Genomic DNA, 21,596 nt, shown 5'->3' with positions numbered 1-21,596 from the left:
TGATATAGATCCCATGTAAGACAATGATATAGATCCCATGTCGGACAATGATATATATCCCATGTAGGACAATGATATAGTTCCCATGTAGGACAATGATATATATCCCATGTAGGACAATGATATAGATCTCATGTAGGACAATGATATAGATCCCATGTAGATCAATGGAATAGATCCCATGTGAGACAATGACATAGATTCCATGTAAGACAATGATATAGATCCCATGTCGGACAATGATATATATCCCATGTAGGACAATGATATAGTTCCCATGTAGGACAATGATATATATCCCATGTAGGACAATGATATAGATCCCATCTAGAACAGCGGTGTAGATCCCATGTAGGACACCAATATAGATCCCATCTAGAACAGCGGTGTAGCTCCCATGTAAGATAACACTATAGATCCCATTGGTATGAAAACACTACTAATCTTTCGAAACACAAAAACACATTGATCGTATTTTGTAAGAATAACAAAGCACTTTTTGGTCATTATTCCCAACCTTTTATAGAATTTGTTATCTAGTACTTTTAATGACATAATCAGAGGGTCACGTGCCTACAGCCAGGTGTGTCTTTTGGTGTTTCGTTCTCCTGTCCACCAAGTTCGGCAGACGCCCGTGTGTCACTGTCATTTAAAAAGGAATTGTTCTTTCCTTTGAACAGCCTGGTTGCTTGTGGGTAGTCTGTCGTCTCCCTTGCTGTTCAGATGATCGATTAGATCTTCATCGGGATGTCAGTTTCCTTTGCTATCTTTAATCTTTGAATATAAACAAAGGGTAGTAACATGAGGTCATTACTATGACACTAGAATAATCGGGGAACAAAAAAACATGATATAGAGTAGCGTAGTATTCAAGGATAGTTATATCATGTGGCTGACCTTATCTTATCTTATATAATACACACGTTACTTTAAAAAAGAAGGTGGTTACGTCCTAATCGTCATGCATTTAGTCATGCATATTAACCAATGACTTAAATTCTGCCAAGTCACTGGTTTTCCTGGCTAGCTCAGGCAACCCATTCCATGCTCTAATAGCACTAGGGAAGAAGGAGTATTTGTACAAATTTGTCCTAGCATATGGGACGAGAAGTATGCCTTTATCTTTGTGTCTTTCAGAGTATTTTATTAAATTTTGCTTTTGTATTTGAAGATTATGGTTCAGTGTTTTATGTATAATTGCTACTTCACTTTTGAGTCTTCTGTCCTGAAGACTTTCTAAATTTAGTGATTTTACTAAGGGTATAACTCTAGTGAAATGTAAATATTCGTTTGTTATGAATCTCAATGCTCTATTTTGTGTCTGTTCCAGTTTCTTAATGTATTCTTGAGTTGAGGGGTCCCAAACGGAGGATGCACATTCTATTATTGGCCTAACCAAGGTTAAATAACCTTATTTTTATTTGAAGAAGTTTTTATTTGAGACTTAGGTCTTCTTTTAAAATAAGGTCTTTATTGCAAATTTAGTCTCAACACCACGTGGGTAATCCCCTCTTGAAAAACTTTTTTAAAAAATAAAATTGGACCGTCACTAATAAATTGGCCAGTATCGCAATTGGACCGTGACTGATAAATTGGCCAGTATCGGAATTATACCGTCACTGATAAATTGGCCAGTATAGGAATTGGACCGTCACTGATAAATTGGCCAGTATCGGAATTGGATCGTCACTGATTAATTGGCCAGTATCGGAATTGGACCGTCACTGATAAATTGGCCAGTATCGGAATCGAGCCCAATTTATTAGCGCGACGCTAATTCTGTCCTCCCACAGAATGAATTACGCAAACCAAGAGTTGCCATGACACGGGGGCCAATATGAGGAAAGCGCAAACAGGGACGACCTCGTATAATTTTCATCGAGGACGTCAGAGCAGTGGACACCAGTTGGGAAGACATTGTCAGTGACAGATCTTTACGGAGACAGCTTGCCGCCCAAATGCGCCGAACGGCGCGGGAGGATCTATGTCTCAGTTTAAGTAAGTCTATTAACTTCGCTGCCAGTGTCGGGAATTTCCAAATGTCCAACTTTTGACCAACTTTTTCAATCCATGGTCTAATAGGAAGTATCAGACAGTATAGAAAGAAACCTCCCCTATGTCCAACTAGTGTCAGTAGCCAGATACTCCAGGTCAGCCACGACAATCATAAAGAAAAACAAACTTGGTAATTACATATCCACTAGAGCAGTGTTTTCCAAACTGTGTTCCCCGGAACCCTACTGCTCCGCAAGGCCTGAAATGGTGTTCCGCGAATTACTGGAATAAGTTACTAGTAGGCCGCCACTTTAATTAATCTCTAAAAAAAAAATAAGCGAATTTTTCCACCTAATACTCAGAATGTGCGAAGTGCTCCGTTAAGGAAAAAAGGTTTGGGAACCACTGCACTAGAGTGTATCTGAAAACAGTCGATCCTTGTTTGTAGACTATTTGGTCTTAAGACGACTGAGCTGGAGAGATGGCGCAATGAGGAACACGTTTTAGAAAGAAGCAAGTAGACACTAAGATGTCCATTCTGTAGAGTGGGATGCCAGCAATCCACTTCAAGACCAACTAAAATTCCTTTATTTCGTTTTTTGGTTTAAAAAAAAGCAAAGTAAAGTTATTCCGAAGCCCCAAAGGTGCATATTTCTGGAATCCTCATTTAATGTAGTTTTTTATTGCATAATATTGTAGGCAGCGCCTAGCCCTCTTGAGATCTTTCTGTCTTTCTTTCTGTCTTACTATCTCTCTTTCTTTCAGTTTTTCATTCTGTCATTCTTTCTATCCTTCTTTCTATCTTTCTTTCTGTCTTACTATCTGTCTTTCTTTCATTTTTCATTCTGTCTTTCTTTCTATCCTTCTTTCTGTCTTTCTTTCTATCTTTCTTTCTGTCTATCTTTCTATATTTCGTTCAGTCTTTCTTTCAGTCTTTCTTTCAGTCTTTCTTTCAGTCTTTCTTTCAGTCTTTCGTTCTGTCTTTCTTTCAGTCTTTCTTTCAGTTTTTCTTTCAGTCTTTCTTTCTGTCTTTCTTTCAGTCTTTCTTTCAGTCTTTCGTTCTGTCTTTCTTTCTGTCTTTCTTTCATTCTTTCTTTCAGTCTTTCTTTCAGTTTTTCTTTCAGTCTTTCTTTTAGTCTTTCTTTCTGTCTTTCTTTCAGTCTTTCTTTCAGTCTTTCTTTCTGTCTTTCTTTCAGTCTTTCGTTCTGTCTTTCTTTCTTTCAGTCTTTCAGTCTTTCTTTCTGTCTTTCTTTCAGTCTTTCAGTCTTTCTTTCAGTCTTTCGTTCTGTCTTTCTTTCTGTCTTTCTTTCATTCTTTCTTTCAGTTTTTCTTTCAGTCTTTCTTTCAGTCTTTCTTTCTGTCTTTCTTTCAGTCTTTCTTTCTGTCTTTCTTTCAGTCTTTCTTTCTGTCTTTCTTTCATTCTTTCTTTCTGTCTTTCTTTCTGTCTTTCTTTCTGTCTTTCTTTCAGTCTTTCAGTCTTTCTTTCAGTCTTTCTTTCAGTCTTTCTTTCAGTCTTTCTTTCTGTCTTTCTTTCTGTCTTTCTTTCAGTCTTTCTTTCAGTCTTTCTTTCAGTCTTTCTTTCAGTCTTTCTTTCAGTCTTTCTTTCAGTCTTTCTTTTTGTCTTTCGTTCTGTCTTTCTTTCAGTCTTTCTTTCTGTCTTTCTTTCAGTCTTTCTTTCAGTCTTTCTTTCAGTTTTTCTTTTAGTCTTTCTTTCAGTTTTTCTTTCTGTATTTTTTTTACAGTTTTTCTTTCAGTTTTTCTTTCATTCTTTCTTTCATTCTTTCTTTCAGTCTTTCTTTTTGTCTTTCTTTCATTTTTTCTTTCAGTTTTTCTTTCTGTATTTTTTTTTCAGTTTTTCTTTCAGTTTTTCTTTCATTCTTTCTGTCATTCTTTCTGTCATTCTTTCTTTCTGTCTTTCTTTCAGTCTTTCTTTCATTCTTTCTTTCTGTCTTTCTTTCAGTCTTTCTTTCAGTCTTTCTTTCAGTCTTTCTTTCAGTCTTTCTTTCTGTCTTTCTTTCTTTTTTTCTTTCTGTCTTTCTTTCAGTCTTTCTTTCAGTCTTTCTTTCTGTCTTTCTTTCAGTCTTTCTTTTAGTCTTTCTTTCTGTCTTTCTTTCTTTTTTTCCCCATTCGAAATGTAACTGTGCGAGGGAGATGCAATGAGGAAAAAATTAAACACATCGACATTTCAATCTAAGTCTTGACAGGGACTCGAACTCAGGGCCTTTAGTCTGGAAGTCAAGCACTCTATTCCGAAGCCACCTCTTCCTTACAAAGATAGCCCATTAATCAAACTATTGCCCTTCAAAAACAGCGCTGCTAACAACACTTATTCATAATATATTTGTTACACAGAGTTGTCTTCTAGACGTGAAATAATTAAGGTTGTATGATTCAAATGGAGACGCGGTGGCTGAATGGTTAAACGCTGGGCTTACGAACCTGTAGATCATGGGTGCGAATCTCGGCGAAGACTGGAATTTTCAATTTTGGGGTATTTTAGGGGCACCCCTGAGTTCACACCCAATTCTAATGGGTACCTGACTTTAGTTGGGGTAAGTAAAGGCGGTTGGTCGTAGTGCTGGCCACATGACCACCCTGCTCGTTAACCGTTGGCCAAAGAAAGAGACCACCTCAACATTATCTACCCCATAGACCGCATGGTATGAAAGGGGAACTTTCCTTTTTATAAGATTCAATAAAGTGACATGGAAGTTTAAAGCATATGTTAATTACACGTCTATAGGTAAACTGGGTGGGGATTTAGAATTGCAACTAGACAAGTGATGGTAATGATATTGTTATGTACTCATAAACCCAGACATCTATGTTTTTTTTTTTTGGCATGTCGAAGAATTGCGCTGATGAAATGTGTAAAGGTTTGTTAGCTGACAGAAAGGGGGAGGTACTGAATCTTTGTAAGCCTTAGTATGTAGACAATTTAGAAGAATAAAGTTATTTACACATAAATATATTTTTTTGTTTAATGTTTACTAGCCAACACCATTGCTGACCACTTTCTCAAGGCCTAACCCTAGGAATTCTTGACCATCTTTTGACCCAGTAAGAAATGTTCTCACTTACATGAACTCGGGGACTTTGCACTTTCGCTGCCTGAAGAACAAAGACATACAGGATTGAAATTAGGGAACAAATGAAGTCAAATGAACTATACAATAAAAGAACTTCAAACAGAGTTTACTCAACTCCATTTCATTGATGTTCCTCACAGGTTTACTCAACTCCATTTCATTGATTTTCCTCACAGGTTTATTTAACTCCATTTCATTGATGTTCCTTACAGGTTTATTTAACTCCATTTCAATGATGTTTCTCACAGATTTATTTAACTCCATTTCATTGATGTTCCTCACAGGTTTACTTAACTCCATTTCATTGATGTTCCTCACAGGTTTATTTAACTCCATTTCAATGATGTTCCTCACAGGTTTATTTAACTCCATTTCATTGATGTTCCTCACAGGTTTATTTAACTCCATTTCATTGATGTTCCTTACAGGTTTATTTAACTCCATTTCAATGATGTTCCTCACAGATTTATTTAACTCCATTTAATTGATGTTCCTTACAGGTTTACTTAATACTTAACTCCATTTCATTGATGTTCCTCACAGGTTTATTCAACTCCATTTCATTGATGTTCCTCACGGGTTTACCTAACTCCATTTCATTGATGTTCCTCACAGGTTTATTTAACTCCATTTCATTGATGTTCCTTACAGGTTTACTTAATGCTTAACTCCATTTCATTGATGTTCCTTACAGGTTTACTTAATGCTTAACTCCTTTTCATTGATGTTCCTCACAGGTTTATTCAACTCCATTTCATTGATGTTCCTCACGGGTTTACCTAACTCCATTTCATTGATGTTCCTCACAGGTTTATTTAACTATATTTCAATGATGTTCCTCACAGGTTTATTTAACTCCATTTCATTGATGTTCCTCACAGGTTTATTTAACTCCATTTCATTGATGTTCCTTACAGGTTTACTTAGCTCCATTTCATTGATGTTCCTCACAGGTTTATTTAACTCCATTTCATTGATGTTCCTTACAGGTTTACTTAATTCTTAACTCCATTTCATTGATGTTCCTCACAGGTTTACTCAACTCTATTTCATTGATGTTCCTCACAGGTTTACTTAACTCCATTTCATGGATTTTCCTCACAGGTTTATTCTAGAGATGGGAATCGAACCCAACTTTTAAAGTTCGGGTTCGGTTCGGTCAGATTTAAGTTCGAGTTCGGTTCGGTTCGATGACGAGTATAGTTCGGGTTCGGTTCGGTTCGATCAGGTCTAAAGTTCGGGTTCGCTCGGTTCGATGTTATGAAATTATGTAATAGCAAAATTAAGTTATAAGGTTTTATACAATTTATCAGATAAAACACTTTAAGTTTAATTTTTACATAAAACAAATACTTTGCAACATATAATAGGCCTATGGGCAATACTTTTTCCAAAATAATGTTGCCTACATACATTTTAAGCATTGTAAAAATTTCTTAATGGAGATAGAATTGAAGATGCGGCAGGTTTTTGCTCAAGTCGGCAAGTGGTTTAATTCTGGGCATGACTCGGCGCTAAGCGTATTCTAACCTTTTTCTCTTAGTAAGAAGAGATTTTTTTTTAAAGGCTAATATCGATGTGCTTTCTTTCAGAACGCACTATTCATCATAATAAAAAAACAAATATTCTTCGTGTAAAGACGTCTCTATCGAGGATTTTTTTTCACACATAAGTCGTCACTATAATAAATTGCAATATACGGAAGAAATTCGACTATTCTGAGATAAAAATGCAGAAGAATCTCAATAGCGGAGATGTTGTAAAATGTTTTCTTCAAAACGTTTTGACCCATATTGTGCATACGTGCCTCGCAAAAAGCAGTCTACAGTTGACAAGGTCTTATTAGAAGATAAAATGACATCTACTACATAATATATTTTAATTTTTAAACATGTAATTATACTAATATTCAGATAAGTTAAACTGAAAATAAAACTTTTTTTTCGACGCTCCCTCTCCTTGTTAGTTGGTCGTTGGTTTGTCGCTTACAAACAGCTAGTACAATTGAACCAATAAAGGCGTTTTATATTTTTACCGGTAAGGATAGTATAGAGGGACTTCTTATGGTCCGGCAGTTACGCTGGGCAGGGCACGTATCCCGTATGGGAGACGAACGTATGCCAAAGACAGTCTTTTTTTTTTTGTGAGCTAAAAGGTGGCCGCCATAACAGAGGCGCCCCACGGAAACGCTTCAAAGACCAGCTTAGGCGTCAACTTTGCTTAGCTGACATAGAAGAGAGCACCTGGTCACATGCGGCCTCAGAACGAGTCAGTTGGAGTTCACTCCCGAAGGCCGCGGGATACACATTTGAGACCAAAAGAAAATCCGCTGCCGAGGACAAACGCAGACGCGAAAAGAAAAACTAAATGGACCACCTGCGGACAGTGGTTATGCTTGCCCTGGATGTTGCAAAAATATATAGGTCACATCTGGGACTGCGCAGCCATGGGAAAAACTGCATTCCTCACTAATCTTCGGACTCGAAGACAAGCCTTATAATAACATATAAACTTAATAAACTTTAAAATAAAGTTCTTATGTGAACAACTCAATATAGCCTAACTGTTATTACAATATTCACATATTTAACTTTTGATAGAGATGTAATATTAATGAAATATACTGGTATTTAAACGAAATCTAGGTCTCAAGATTGTCTGCCGTTTCACATTTGCATTACGCTAATTTCATCATACTCAATGCATAAACACAAATCAATTGATTAACCTCTTCTTATCGCCACCAGAAACCACACACACACTCTATGACACCCCTTTAAGTCAGGAAGTTGCGTCTCCCCATCCCCCAATTCAAGGTACTCGCCATCCCCACCCACGGGGGAGGACCTAAAGTTTGAGAAACGCTGCATTAAAAATACTGATGATCAATAATGCAAAACAAAATAATAGTAAAAATATTCAGGGGCGTTGCTAGGAATTTTTCATCATTTGGGAGCCCGGAAGGGGCTGGACCTCTTTGGGGGCCCCTGCATTTTGCGTAATATTGAATATTGTAAAAAAAACACTCATTTGAGGCCCCCCTCAAGTGGGGGCCCGGGGAGATTTTCCATTTCCTCCCCTCCTCCCTCACCCTTGCTACGCCACTGATAATATTCCAATATGGAAAACTTCACAATTTTGTAAAAATAAATCACTTAATAGAAGATAATTAAAATTTATTTTAAACTAGAACACAAATGAACTTATTGTAGATTCATATCTACACTCTCTAATCGGCAAAAAATATTCTACTCTCAACTAACAGCCATCTCAAATAAAAGTGACAATATTTTAATGTTGACTTGGTACTTACTAGGAACTAGAGTCTAGATCTAGATCTAATTAGAAGGCGCCTATTCAACTCAAAACCAATATTGCAAACAGCCCGCGAAAATTCAAGGCCAGGGGGGATTCGGCACATACGGAAAAACCCATGGGAACCCCAACGCGCCGCTTTTTTTTTTCTTTTTAAAGTTTTCAAAATACCCCCCCCCCCTCCCAAGTTTTCAAAGTATAATGGAATCATTAGAATTTAAATAAAATATTTAAGTAATTTTTTTTTATTTTTTTAAACCAAAAATTAAAAAAAAGGATGTACAAATTGTAAAATTAGTTCGGTTAAGATAAGGAGGGTTCGTTCGGTTCGGTTCGAACCAAGCAGTTTCAAAGTTCGGGTTCGGTTCGGTTCGGCCATAAGTGAGGTTCGAGTTCGGTTCGTTCGGTTCGGGTTCGGTTCGTTTCCCATCTCTAGTTTATTCAACTCCATTTCATGGATGTTCTTCAGAACAGAATCATTCATCTTTAAACTTGTACCAGAAGCGTTACCGTTGACATCGTCAGCTATTCGATAGCACCTCCTGGACATCAGCAGACAGACAAATGCAATACTTAGTTAGCATGGACGATCATGTTTCTACGATCTGTCAGAGCAGCAGTTTCTGGAGCTCTTAGAAATGAAGCCATTCCAATAGACCAGATTTCTGATGGGGCACTCTCTTTCCTAGAACTACTGACAGGGGTAGCCGACATTAAAAAAAAAAAAGGATTAACATCACAGATAGACGGCCACTTACTTGAGTGAGATGAAGATGGTCTCTCTTCATGGGCTCCTTGAGCGTTAGCTGAGATGGAATGAAACAAAAATGTAAACACATCATTTGTGAGAAACTCATAGGGAAACAATGGCAATAGCGACAAGTAACACCAGTGCCATAAAGACAATCAGTAATACACAACACACACATGCGCACACCCAATTAGCATTGTATGATCAATCATTAACAGGAACAATCATTAACAGGAACAATCATTAACAGGAACAATCATTAACAGGAACAATAATTAACAGAAAAAACATTTACTGGAACTATCATTAACTGGAATAATCATTAACTGGAACAATAATTAACAGGAATAATCATTAACTGGAACAATCATTTATTGGAACAATCATTAACTGGAACAATCATTAACTGGAACAATCATTAACTGGAACAATCATTAACTGGAACAATCATTAACTGGAACAATCATTTATTGGAATAATCATTAACTGGAACAGTCATTTATTGGAACAATCATTAACTGGAACAGTCATTAACTGGAACAATCATTAACTGGAACAATCATTAACTGGAACAATCATTAACTGGAACAGTCATTAACTGGAACAATCATTAACTGGAACAATCAGGAGAACAATAAGAATAAATAACAAAACAAAACAAACACCAATAACCCAATGACATCAGTAACCCAAGCAGTGGACTTAAATGTGAAGACCGAGTTAAGATGATGCTTTTGAATAGCAAACGAAAACCAATGGGAGGGGCGGGAATACTGCATACAATCATATAGGCCTTTCAATGACACTCTTTCTATGACACATTGGTCTTTCTATGACACATAGGCCTTTTTATGACACTCTTTCTATGACACATTGGCCTTACTATAACTCACAGGGGCCTTTTCTATGACACATTGGTCTTTTTTAAGATACATAGGCCTTTCTATGGCATATTGGTCTTTCTATAACATATTAGTCTTTCTATTGCTTATAGGCCTTTCTATGACACATAGGCCTTTCTATGGCATATTGGTCTTTCTATAACACATTGGCCTTTCTATGACACATAGGCCTTTCTATGATAGTCTTTCTATTGCTTATAGGCCTTTCTATGACACATAGGCCTTTCTATGACATATTAGTCTTTCTATTGCTTATAGGCCTTTCTATGACACATATGCCTTTCTATGACATATTAGTCTTTCTATTGCTTATAGGCCTTTCTATGACACATAGGCCTTTCTATGACATATTAGTCTTTCTATTGCTTATAGGCCTTTCTATGACACATAGGCCTTTCTATGACATATAGGCCTTCCTATTGCTTATAGGCCTTTCTATGACACATAGGCCTTTCTATGGCATATTGGTCTTTCTATTGCCTATAGGCCTTTCTATGACACATAGGCCTTTCGATGACATATTGGCCTTTCGATGACACATCGTCTTTCTATGACACGTATGCCTTTCAATGACACATTGGTCTTTCTATGACGACACTTATACTTATGTCCTCCGTCACAAGATGCTCTATAGACTCTGTTTTGTCAAGAGCTGGAGAGATTACTTTGAACTAACTCGTATTTAAAAAACTCTACGTGTAGATGCAGGTTTCTACAGTGATAAGTAGTGATAACAAATTCTATAAATTCAGTCTAGGTAGGAAGAGAGAGAGAGAGAGAGAGAGAGAGAAAGAGAGAGAGACATTTCTCACTGCATTTTTATTTCTTGTTATGCATTATTTCAAGAAATCTTTCCGCTGAGCTTTGCAGAGCTAAGTTGTATAAACAGTCCAGCTAATGATTTTAAAAGGGCACGAGGACAGAAGTTTCATGTCAATATATAGAATTGGGCGCGGTGGCAGAGTGGTTAAGCGCTTGGCTTCCACATTTGGGGTCCTGGTTTCGAAACTCAGTATGAAGACTGAGGTTTTGAATTTCATGATTTTTAAGGCGCCCCTGATTCCATCCAACTCTAATGGGTACCTCATTTCAGTTGTGTTAAGTGAAGGCGGTTGGTCGTTGTGGTGACCACATGACACCTTGCTCGTTAACCATTAGCTAAAGAAGCAGGTAACTTACCTGTAATTTCTTTCTATAGATTGCTAGGTCTGAAAGGGGGATTTTACTTTTTTTTCTTGTAACAAACAGATGGTGCGTGCAATGTGCACGTTTATATATAATTATATATATATTTCTTTATTCAACTCTTTTCTAATTTATACTGAATATAAAAAAACATTTGAGTGGAGTGCGGTAATTCCCGCTGAAACCGAGCTAAAAAAAAAACGTTAAACCAAATTTAATTTTCAGATAATTATATATTTTGAATAAGAAGTACAAAGGCCAAACCAGAGTTTTCACTTTTTGGCCCCACCCAAAAAAATATATAAATTATCTGGTCAAATTTCTAAAAAAAAAAAAAATTGAGCCGTTTGAGAAACAGCCATCAATCTTCCAGTTTCCAGCCCCCACTTTCTACCCATGAGGCGAATGCAAGTTAACTCTTTACTGAATACAAAGACACATTTGAGGGAAGTGCGGTAATTCAAGCAATTCCGACTTCCACCTTTTATCCAAGAAGAAAATGCAAGCCAATTGTAGGCATTGCATTAACATAAATTCTACATATGTTTATTTACACGGTATAATAGAAATGTAAACCAAAACTCTACTTACTTATCCTGTCATGGATGATTAAAGAGATGCCTGAAAAAGAAAATGTTAATACAGCTGTAATTAATTTTGTTGCGATGTCGTGATGACATTATTAAATTCCTTGCTCAAAGTTTCTTTCAGGGGCTCAGGATACTGAGGTTGTTCATTTCTACGTCACATGGTTACTATGGGATTGTACGGTTGGTACTATTAATAGTTGTTTTTCCACAACTTAATCCAGGTATGGCGAGTGGAACCGGCACCTTCAATCACGGAGGTCACGGTGGAGCACACGAAGCTTATAGATACCCAGTAGTCTATGGACCGACAGTAGCTTGTGGTCTACCAGTAGCTTATGATCCACCAGTAGTTCACCACTAGTCAAGAGACCACCAGCAGCTTATGGTCCACTAGAAGTCTATGTACTATCAGAAGCTTGTGGTCCACCAGTAGTCTATGGTCCACTAGTACTCTGTGTAGCTTATAATACACAAGTAGTCTATGGACCACCAGTAGCTTATGGTCCACTAGTAGTATAAGAACCTCAAGTAGTCTATGGTCCACCAGTAGTTTATGGTCCACTAGTAGTATAAGGACCACAAGTAGTCTTTGGCCCACCAGTAGCTTATGGTCCACTAGTAGTATAAGGACCACAAGTAGTCTATGGTCCACCAGTAGTTTATGGAATATATACTAAAAGGAGCTTTGTTAATGGTGGGATATCATATAGGCTGTTTTTTATCTTATCTTATATAATACAGACGTTACTTCAAAAAAAAAAAAAGATGATTACGTCCTACGCGTCATGCATTTAGTTATGCATATTAACCAATGACCTAAACTCCGCCAAGTCACTGGTTTTCCTGGCTAGCTCAGACAACCCATTCCATGCTCTAATAGAGATAGGGAAGAAGCAGCATTTGTACAAATTTGTCCTAGCATATGGTACTAGTACCGTGCTTTTATCTTTGTGTCTTTCTGAGTATTTTATTAAATTTTGTTTTTGTATTTGAAAATTATGGTTCAGTGTTTTATGTATAATTGTTATTTTACTTTTAAGTCTTCTATCCTGAAGGCTTTCTAAATTTTGTGATTTTACTAAAGGTTTTACTCTAGTCAATTGTAAATATTCGTTTGTTATGAATCTCACTGCTCTATTTTGTGTCTGTTCCAGTTTCTTAATGTTTTTTTTGAGTTGAGGGGTCCCAAACAGAGGATGCATATTCTATTATTGGCTTAACCAAGGTTAAATAACATTTTAGTTTTATGTTCTTATTTGATTTATAGAAATTTTTTCTAATAACCCCTAATGCTTTGTTTGATTTTTTTTTTATAGTTTCCTCAATATGGGGATTCCATGTTTCCATTTACACAGCTTACATCAACCCACTCTGTCTGTCTGGTAAAAAGTTTTTACATGTTTTTCCCCGACACCGAATCTCGGATCTAGCCGAAATCTTGCACAACTAATTATTTTACATGACAACACAAGAATCAATAAAAACAAATTAACCAAAATATTGGTAATTAATTATTTTTGTTCGGTATCTCGAACAAGGGAAAGAAATTGTACGTGACTGAAGTGGTGGTATAAGCTGAGTCAGTTCCTTTTATAAGTCGCAACTTTAAAGTAAGTCTAAAACAAAGAATACAGAACTATACAATCTTGTATAGCCATAAGCACCTCACTTGCAGAGTGGTTAGCATGTCGGCTTGAGTAGGCATGAGCCATGATCAAATTCTGGACGTCCCCCCATTAAAAAAAAACCGTTTACGGTAAAAATCTACCCAGATATCCATCCCATCCTCCCACTTTCCCAACTGATCTAGGTGAGTGATAGGATCGTAGCATATTTAGAACGCTAAAAGCTTGAAATAGCGATAAACAAAAACAATTGGTACAAATATTTCTAGTCACACAGATTTATTGTTGATCATCGAGATCTATTAGAATTTTAATGACACGACTGTTCCAAGGTAGTTAATACAATTACATTATCTACATTTGTGTGTGTGTGTGGATTATTGTACATATGTGTTGTATTTTTCGGTGTGCTGGCTATTTTTGAGATTTAAGATTTCGATGGGCACTGTGCAAACAATGGTTTGGATAACAGTATGTTTTACTGATAAACAATAATTTGATTCGTGACTTATAAAGTTCCATCCTTTTTTTATATTGTTCCATCTAAGAATATCTCGAATTTAGAGGTATAGTTTTTTATCATTTCAGTTCTTTTAACAAATGATGTCCCATGAGCTATTTTTAGCTTTCTACATCACTCGAGAAAAGATGTCATACCAGTCGCTTGCCTGTTTGTTTCCTTTCATTTACAATATGGGGTTTGGGAGGAGGGGGGGGGAGGGAGGAGGATAAATCTCTGTAATAACATAATGTCGATAAAACACCCCCCCCCAACCAATACTTACATAATGTCAATATCCACCCCACACACACACACACACCAATACTTACATAATGTCAATACCCCCCACACCAATACTTACATAATGTCAATACCCCCCCCCACACACACACCAATACTTACATAATGTCAATACCCCCCCACACACACACACCAATACTTACATAATGTCAATACCCCCCCACCAATACTTATATCATGTCAATACCCCTCCCCCCAATACTTACATAATGTCGATAAAACACCCCCCCCCCGACACCAATACTTACATGATGTGAATACCCCACCACCAATACTTACATATTGTCAATACCCCCCACACCAATACTTATATCATGTCAATACCCCTCCCCCCAATACTTACATAATGTCGATAAAACACCCCCCCCCCGACACCAATACTTACATGATGTGAATACCCCACCACCAATACTTACATATTGTCAATACCCCCCACACCAATACTTACATAATGTCAATACCCCCCATCAGTACTTACATAATGTCAATACCCCCCCCCCCACACCAATACTTACATAATGTCAATACTCCCCCCCACACCAATACTTACATAATGTCAATACCCACCATCAATACTTACATAATGTCAATACCCCCAGACACACCAATACTTACATAATGTCAATACCCCCCACAAATACTTACATAATGTCGATACCCCCCCACACACACACCAATACTTACATAATGTCCATACGCCCACCAATACTTACATAATGTCAATACCCCCCACACACCAATACTTACATAATGTCAATACCCCCCACACACCAATACTTACATAATGTCAATACCCCCCCACACACACACCAATACTTACATAATGTCAATTACCCCCCCCCCCCACCAATACTTACATAATGTCGATACCCCACACACACCAATACTTACATAATGTCAATACCCCCACCAATACTTACATAATGTCAATACCCCCCACACACACACCAATACTTACATAATGTCAATACCCCCACACACACCAATTTTTACATAATGTCAATACCCCCCCCCCCACACACACCAATACTTACATAATGTCAATACCCCCAACACCAATACTTACATAATGTCAATACCCCCACACACACACCAATACTTACATAATGTCAATACCCCCCACACCAATACTTACATAATGTCAATATCCCCCCACACCAATACTTACATAATGTCAATACCCCCCACACACACCAATACTTACATAATGTCGATAAAACACCCCTCACACCAATACTTACATAATGTCAATACCCCCCACACACACACCAATACTTACATAATGTCAATACCCCCCCCCCCACACACACACCAATACTTACATAATGTCAATACCCCCCCACACACCAATACTTACATAATGTCAATTACCCCCCCCCCGCCCAACACACACACACACACACCAATACATACATAATGTCAATACCCCCCCCCCCCCCCAATACTTACACGTCACAACTGGGAACGAGACGATCATGGCTGTAATAACCACAGGGAGAAACCAATCAAGATGTGAGTCAAAGGGGATCTCAATCGGCTCTTCAGGGGCTGTAACAAATATGCAATAGAACGTAAACTATAAATACGTCTTGATTAATATCTATATTACCCCCTTCCCCCCTCCCCCCCCCAAATATATGAAATATATAAGCATATATGTCTATTTATTTATTTAAAAAAGGTACGGTGGCTGAGCGGTAAAGCGGGTTCAAATAGTGATGACGACTGGCGATTTTTTATTTCGTGATCCTTGGGCGCCTCCGAGTCCACCCAGCTGTAATGGCTACCTGACATTAGTTGGGGAAATTAAAAGCGTTCGTTAACCGTAGGCCACAGAAACTGATGACTCTATATCATCTGCCATATAGACCGCAAGGTCTGAAAGGGGAACTTTACTTTTATATATATATATATATATATATATATATATGAGAAAATGCTTCAGAGGAGAGGACAATTAAAATTAATTATAATGATCTTAGAAACATTTTCCACAGATTATTTTAGATTTAAACCTTGCTGGTGACAATCTAAGGTTACAAACTAACGGTGGCGCAGCTTTCTTTATAAAGACGCTTCCTCTTTTTTTTTTCTCCGAATTTCTGGTAACGCTATTCAAGAAAGCTACTTACCGTGAACTAAACATGTAAGGACAGTCTTAGAGTCCGGGTAGACGCTGGTGGCGTTGCTCAGGGTAACGTTAAAGGTGGTGATAGTAGAGGTCAGTTGCCATTCCCTTGAGACGCAGGGCGCCAGACTCGGGTATACATTATCATTATTGATAGATAAGCTGAGGTGGGTGTAATTGGAGGTAACGATGCAGGTCTTGAACCGGTGGATGGTACCCAAGGGCAAGGTGGACTTCGAGCAATTACGACTGACCATATACAGGTCACCGACTCTGAAGTCAGCTACATCATCTGAAACATTTGGTCGAAAGATACATACATTTCGTCTGTGGACAAAGGAACTAAGAGTGATGTTCCCTTTAACACATTTTAACCAAGCAAATTATTGTACACAAAATATGGAGTTTCAACGATGTTTCAGGACTGTAAATCACCTCTCTTGCAATGCAACGTAGATTGAATTTGGTACAAGGCAGGGTCTTCACAACCTACGTATTATGTATGGCTCCTTCTGTGTCGAAAGACAATGGATGCGCCCAGTTGAGTCAATGGCTTTGGTTTCGTCTTGAGAAGGGGCAGAATCTGGAGTGACTGATCAAGCCTATTGTGGAGCGACTGACTTTATCTGTCTCACAATAGCAGAGCTTGCCACAGTTTGTGCATATATGATGTTGCCCTATTGTATTTTTTTTTTACTGATACATAATATGCATAATATTATGGTTAATAATATGGTTTTAATATGTTGCTGGAGAATGATGGGTAGTCTGTCTTGTTAATGCGCAGATAGCGCAATGTCTTCCAGGTCCCTAGTTAATATAGCACGATGTGTAGATTAACTTTCAACTATTTTAAAAGTAAAGTCAAGAAGGAATATTAATGTGATCTGAAATGAGTTATCTTACCTTGACCTTTCACTAACGTGACATACAGACAGACCAGATAGGCAGTGAAGTTGTCTCGACATGCATGGCTGAAACAGAGATACCAGGGATTTGAAACAGGAACACCAGGGATTATGACTCACATCAAAGACAAGGTAAACTAATGTTTTTATAAAAACGTACACTAACGTTTTGTTTTCTTTTGGTGTCCCGTAGATTACGGTAAAAAAAAAAAAAAGAAGAAATCTCTGATGGGAGAGTAAGAAGGAGTTAAGTGTTGGAAAGGGCCGTGTGTTATGCGCTCTGTACTGTCTTTCGGTGGTCTCAAAGTTCCCAGGTTCGAACAGTGCCCGCTGCCAAACCCTCGTCGTCCTGCAGAAGGTTTGGACCAGGAAGTAGATTCTCTTCAACTGTGAAGGAACATCTGGGTGAAGGTTTCAGTGCTGCCTTTAGCTGCCCAGCAAAACAAAACTCAGCTCGAGCCCTCAATGAAACATTTCTAATCCACAACGGGATTCAAACACGAGTCCCTTTTGTTAGATAGCCAAAACGGTATGTGTCACTCAGACACACATTCTGTTTCTGTATTTATTACATTTCGTCCTATATATTCTCACCTTTGGGGGCGCGGTCGCTGAGTGGTAAACCACTTTGCTTCCGAACCGAAAGCGTCCCGGGTTTGAATCCTCGGAATTTATTTTCGGGATCTTAATGGCACCTCTGAGTCCACACAGCTCTAATGGGTATCTGACAATAGTTGGGGAAAAAAGGAAAGGCTGATGGTCGTTGTGCTGGCCACATGACACCCTCGTTAACCGTTGGCTACAGAAACAGATGACCTTTACATCATCTGCTCCATAGATCGCAAGGTCTGAGAGGAGAATTGTACTCTACTTTGATTCTAACCTTGAAATACTTATACTAATATTTGATATTTTGGGCTTTTGGCACATCGGCGAAATTTAGGCCATGTCGTGCCCATAAACCTTCAAGGGTTACTTCCCCTTTATAGCGCCAGCTCTAAATGTTATACCGCTACGTTATAAAAAAAGGGTCCATTCTTAGCTCTAAAGAGTAAAAATAGTATAAATGTATATAATTTAATACAAACATGTTGTAAACATAGATGCGCAAATTACATTGGCCAATCTCAAATCAAATTTTTGTAGTCAACCCTACCTCCCGGATATAAGACCAGTAATATACAAGAGATCATAAATATATTGTCACGGATGAATGTGTGTATGTACGTATAATCTATTTTTACAATCTGCGCGAATGACCGGAAGTGTGTTTTGTTGATCAGACAGAGACCAGCTTGTGTGTGATATGCAGTAAAAGCTGATTAAAGTTTATGTGTTTGATCTAGTGGTTTCATTGTTTTATTTCGTTAACTAGAACTGAACCAGGGACACCTAGACACCTAAGGTAGATTCTAGCGAGTTATAAATAGAATAGGAGAGCTGTGACATATATATTATATATACTGTTATACTGTTCAGTCTGGGGGGGGGGGAGAGAATTTATCAGGTCCGGCCTTAGAATAATTGGAGGCTGTAGGCGAAGCGAATTTGATGGCCACAAAAATAAAAACAATAATCATCCTAGTGTACTCCAACAATAACATTAAGTGTCACGGCCTGGTTCTTGTTATAGGCCTGGTAACGCGAATGTCGTGTGTTGTAGATACCTCTTCTGGTACTACTATAATGTTCTTTGTGTTCTTAATTAATTACTTTCTCACACGCACTAGATTTGTTGGTGCGTAAGAACACTGACGTACTGGACTCTCCGACCTCAACATTTAGAATCATTAATATACACTATGGTAGCAGACAATGGATTTTATTGACATTAAATAAATCACAAAAGATATAGGCGACTTCAGCCATCACAAATTATATGTCCAAGGAAATATGTCCTGAATACAAATCAATTATAATAACTTCAATACTTATACATCACTCTACTGTCAAAGATATCCATAACACTCCTCTCTCTACAAGAGTCCAAGATCAACTGAGGTGTCCACCTCGTGGTCAGTCTCCGACCAAGAAAAATCTCGTGCTAACTGCACGGAATAGTTCAGTGACTACTAGTCACCAAATCGATAGGTTAATAATAGATCTATATTGTTTCCTGTCTAAGGCCCCCACTAATCGGAGGCCCTAGGCGGCTGCCGAGTTTGACTATGGCTAAGGCAGGCCCTGGATTCTAGCAGTTGTAATTTGATACATCCCTATTCCCAATAACTCGTATCCCAAGACGTTAGGAGAAGAGATGAAATACTTTTTTAATAGATAGACAGACCCCATATAGATGTGAATGAAAAACAACAACTTTCGACGACTGTTTTCCCTCGTTTCGAGTAACTTAGGCTCCGCCCCTGTTTACTTACAAAGTCAACGTCTTGTCTTTCTTCATTTCCGGTCAAAGAACGTCAAACCTGGTGTGACTTTAGGCTCCATAGTACAATGAAGTCTTTCTTCTGTTTCGAAACACAATCATACACTTTCTGCATGATTGTAATTGTACATTTTCTTTTTTAAATTTGAAAAGAACAAAGTAATCATTTCCTTTTTCTGTCAATTTAAAAGCAGAACTTATATTTCGCGAAACAAATAAAAATTTACACAAAGTTTCTTGTGTTCTTATTGGAGATATTCTTGATAAACTAAACAATGTGAAGGACAATAAATTGATTCTCACTGTTGCCAACTAAATATACCAAAATTGAGCTAAAATTCGAAGTGTCATTTTGTTTTTGAATGCACAAGGATATGATTTTTAATGCACAATTATATCACCAGGAATGGCTATGCTTGCCCTGGATGTAGCAAAATATGTATGTCACAGCTGGGGCTGTGGAGCCACGGGAAATACTGCAATCCTCATTAATCTTCGGACTCGAAGACAAGCTTAATTAATATCACCAGGACAGAAGAATAAAACGTAAAGTAACTATAATACATAAAACTCTAAACCATAATTTACACACAGAAAAACAAAATATAATGAAATACTCAGAAAGAGACAAAGATAGCATCGCAGATGTTATCCCATACGCTAGAACAATTACGTACAAATGCTCCTTCCCTAGTGCCATTAGAGATTGACATGGGTTGACTGAATCAGCCACGAAAACCAACAACTTAGCACAGTTTAAGTCATTGATTAACATGCATGACTAGATTGACACATGAAATGCGTAGGACGTAATTATCTTCTTTTTTTTTGAGGTAACGTCTGTAATATATAACAGCAGACGATAAGGTGTTGTCATTTTGTCGTTAGTGCCACAACTTTCATAGTGAATGTCTAATGAATCATTCTGCTTATCGATTGATGGTGAAACTATTTGGTGCTATAGACAGAAAAGCTTAGCCAATTTGATTCTGCTGTGCTGAACACTGCATCCTTTTAAAAAAAAATCACAACTCACCAACACTTCCTGTATTTTGTACACCTCTTAATCCTGTGCACTCCCAGGGGAGCATAGGGCCGCAACCACACCTCTCCCCCGAACTCGGTTCTGGGCAGCTTTCTTCATCTGACTCCCGTGTCATTCCAGTACCCTCAGCTTCACTGATGACTGACCTCTTCCAGGTTTGCTTGGGTCTGTCCACTTTCCTTGTGGGTTCCGGTCAAGTGCCTGCCTTTTATAGACCGTATACACCAAAACGAGCTAGCTATTTACAGTTCTTCCCCCCTGTAGGAACATCTCCAACAAACGCTTAATGTTTGAAATAAATTGCGTCCCTTTAGCGGTAATAAAGCTTTTAATTATTAATAATAAGGCTCCGTCTTCGAGTCTGAAAATTAATGAAGACTACAGTACTTTAAGAGGCCACGCAGTGCCAGCTGCGACCTGCCTGGTCGTGCGGTTTGCGCGCTGGACTGTCGTTCGGATTTATCGACGGTCGAGGGTTCAAACCCTGCCCGCTACCATCCCCCGTCGACCTGCGGGAGGTTTGGACTATGAAGTAAACTATCTTCAACTCTGAAGGAATATCCGAAATATGTAAAACATTTTACAAACAAACATATTTTGCCACAACCGGCGCAGATAACTTGTTATGACGTAATAATCTTTATTTCCGCAGGGACGTCTCGAAACGTTCACAACACTTAATGAATTGATTCCGTCTTGGCGTTGACCATTGCCATCAAGTCCAGCCTCAATTTTTAGGAACTCATTCGTTTCAGGACTTAATATGTAATTATGACATTGTTCCATCAATCAACCACAAAACATGTAACCAACTTTTATTTCAAGGAATGCACAGTTGACAGCAAAATGACCAACATGGTCAGCACTTAACAGACCAT

General features: G+C 38.0%; 1 protein-coding gene across 1 annotated transcript; it reads right to left on the bottom strand.

Annotated features, from left to right (window-relative positions):
• Positions 1-523: 523 nt before the first annotated feature.
• LOC106050357 (uncharacterized) lies at positions 524-19,844 on the bottom strand. The gene is made up of 8 exons (XM_056014902.1): positions 19,666-19,844; positions 17,289-17,356; positions 16,387-16,674; positions 15,704-15,802; positions 11,829-11,858; positions 9,158-9,205; positions 5,077-5,106; positions 524-774 (listed from the first exon to the last, which is right to left on the bottom strand). The coding sequence occupies exons 1-8, from the start codon at positions 19,689-19,691 to the stop codon at positions 770-772; spliced, it is 594 nt and encodes a 197-aa protein (XP_055870877.1). The 5' UTR covers positions 19,692-19,844; the 3' UTR covers positions 524-769.
• Positions 19,845-21,596: the final 1,752 nt, after the last annotated feature.

This window comes from Biomphalaria glabrata, chromosome 17, assembly GCF_947242115.1.
Source record: "Biomphalaria glabrata chromosome 17, xgBioGlab47.1, whole genome shotgun sequence".
NCBI lineage: Eukaryota > Metazoa > Mollusca > Gastropoda > Planorbidae > Biomphalaria > Biomphalaria glabrata.
This window is presented reverse-complemented; position numbering and strand designations above follow the sequence as displayed.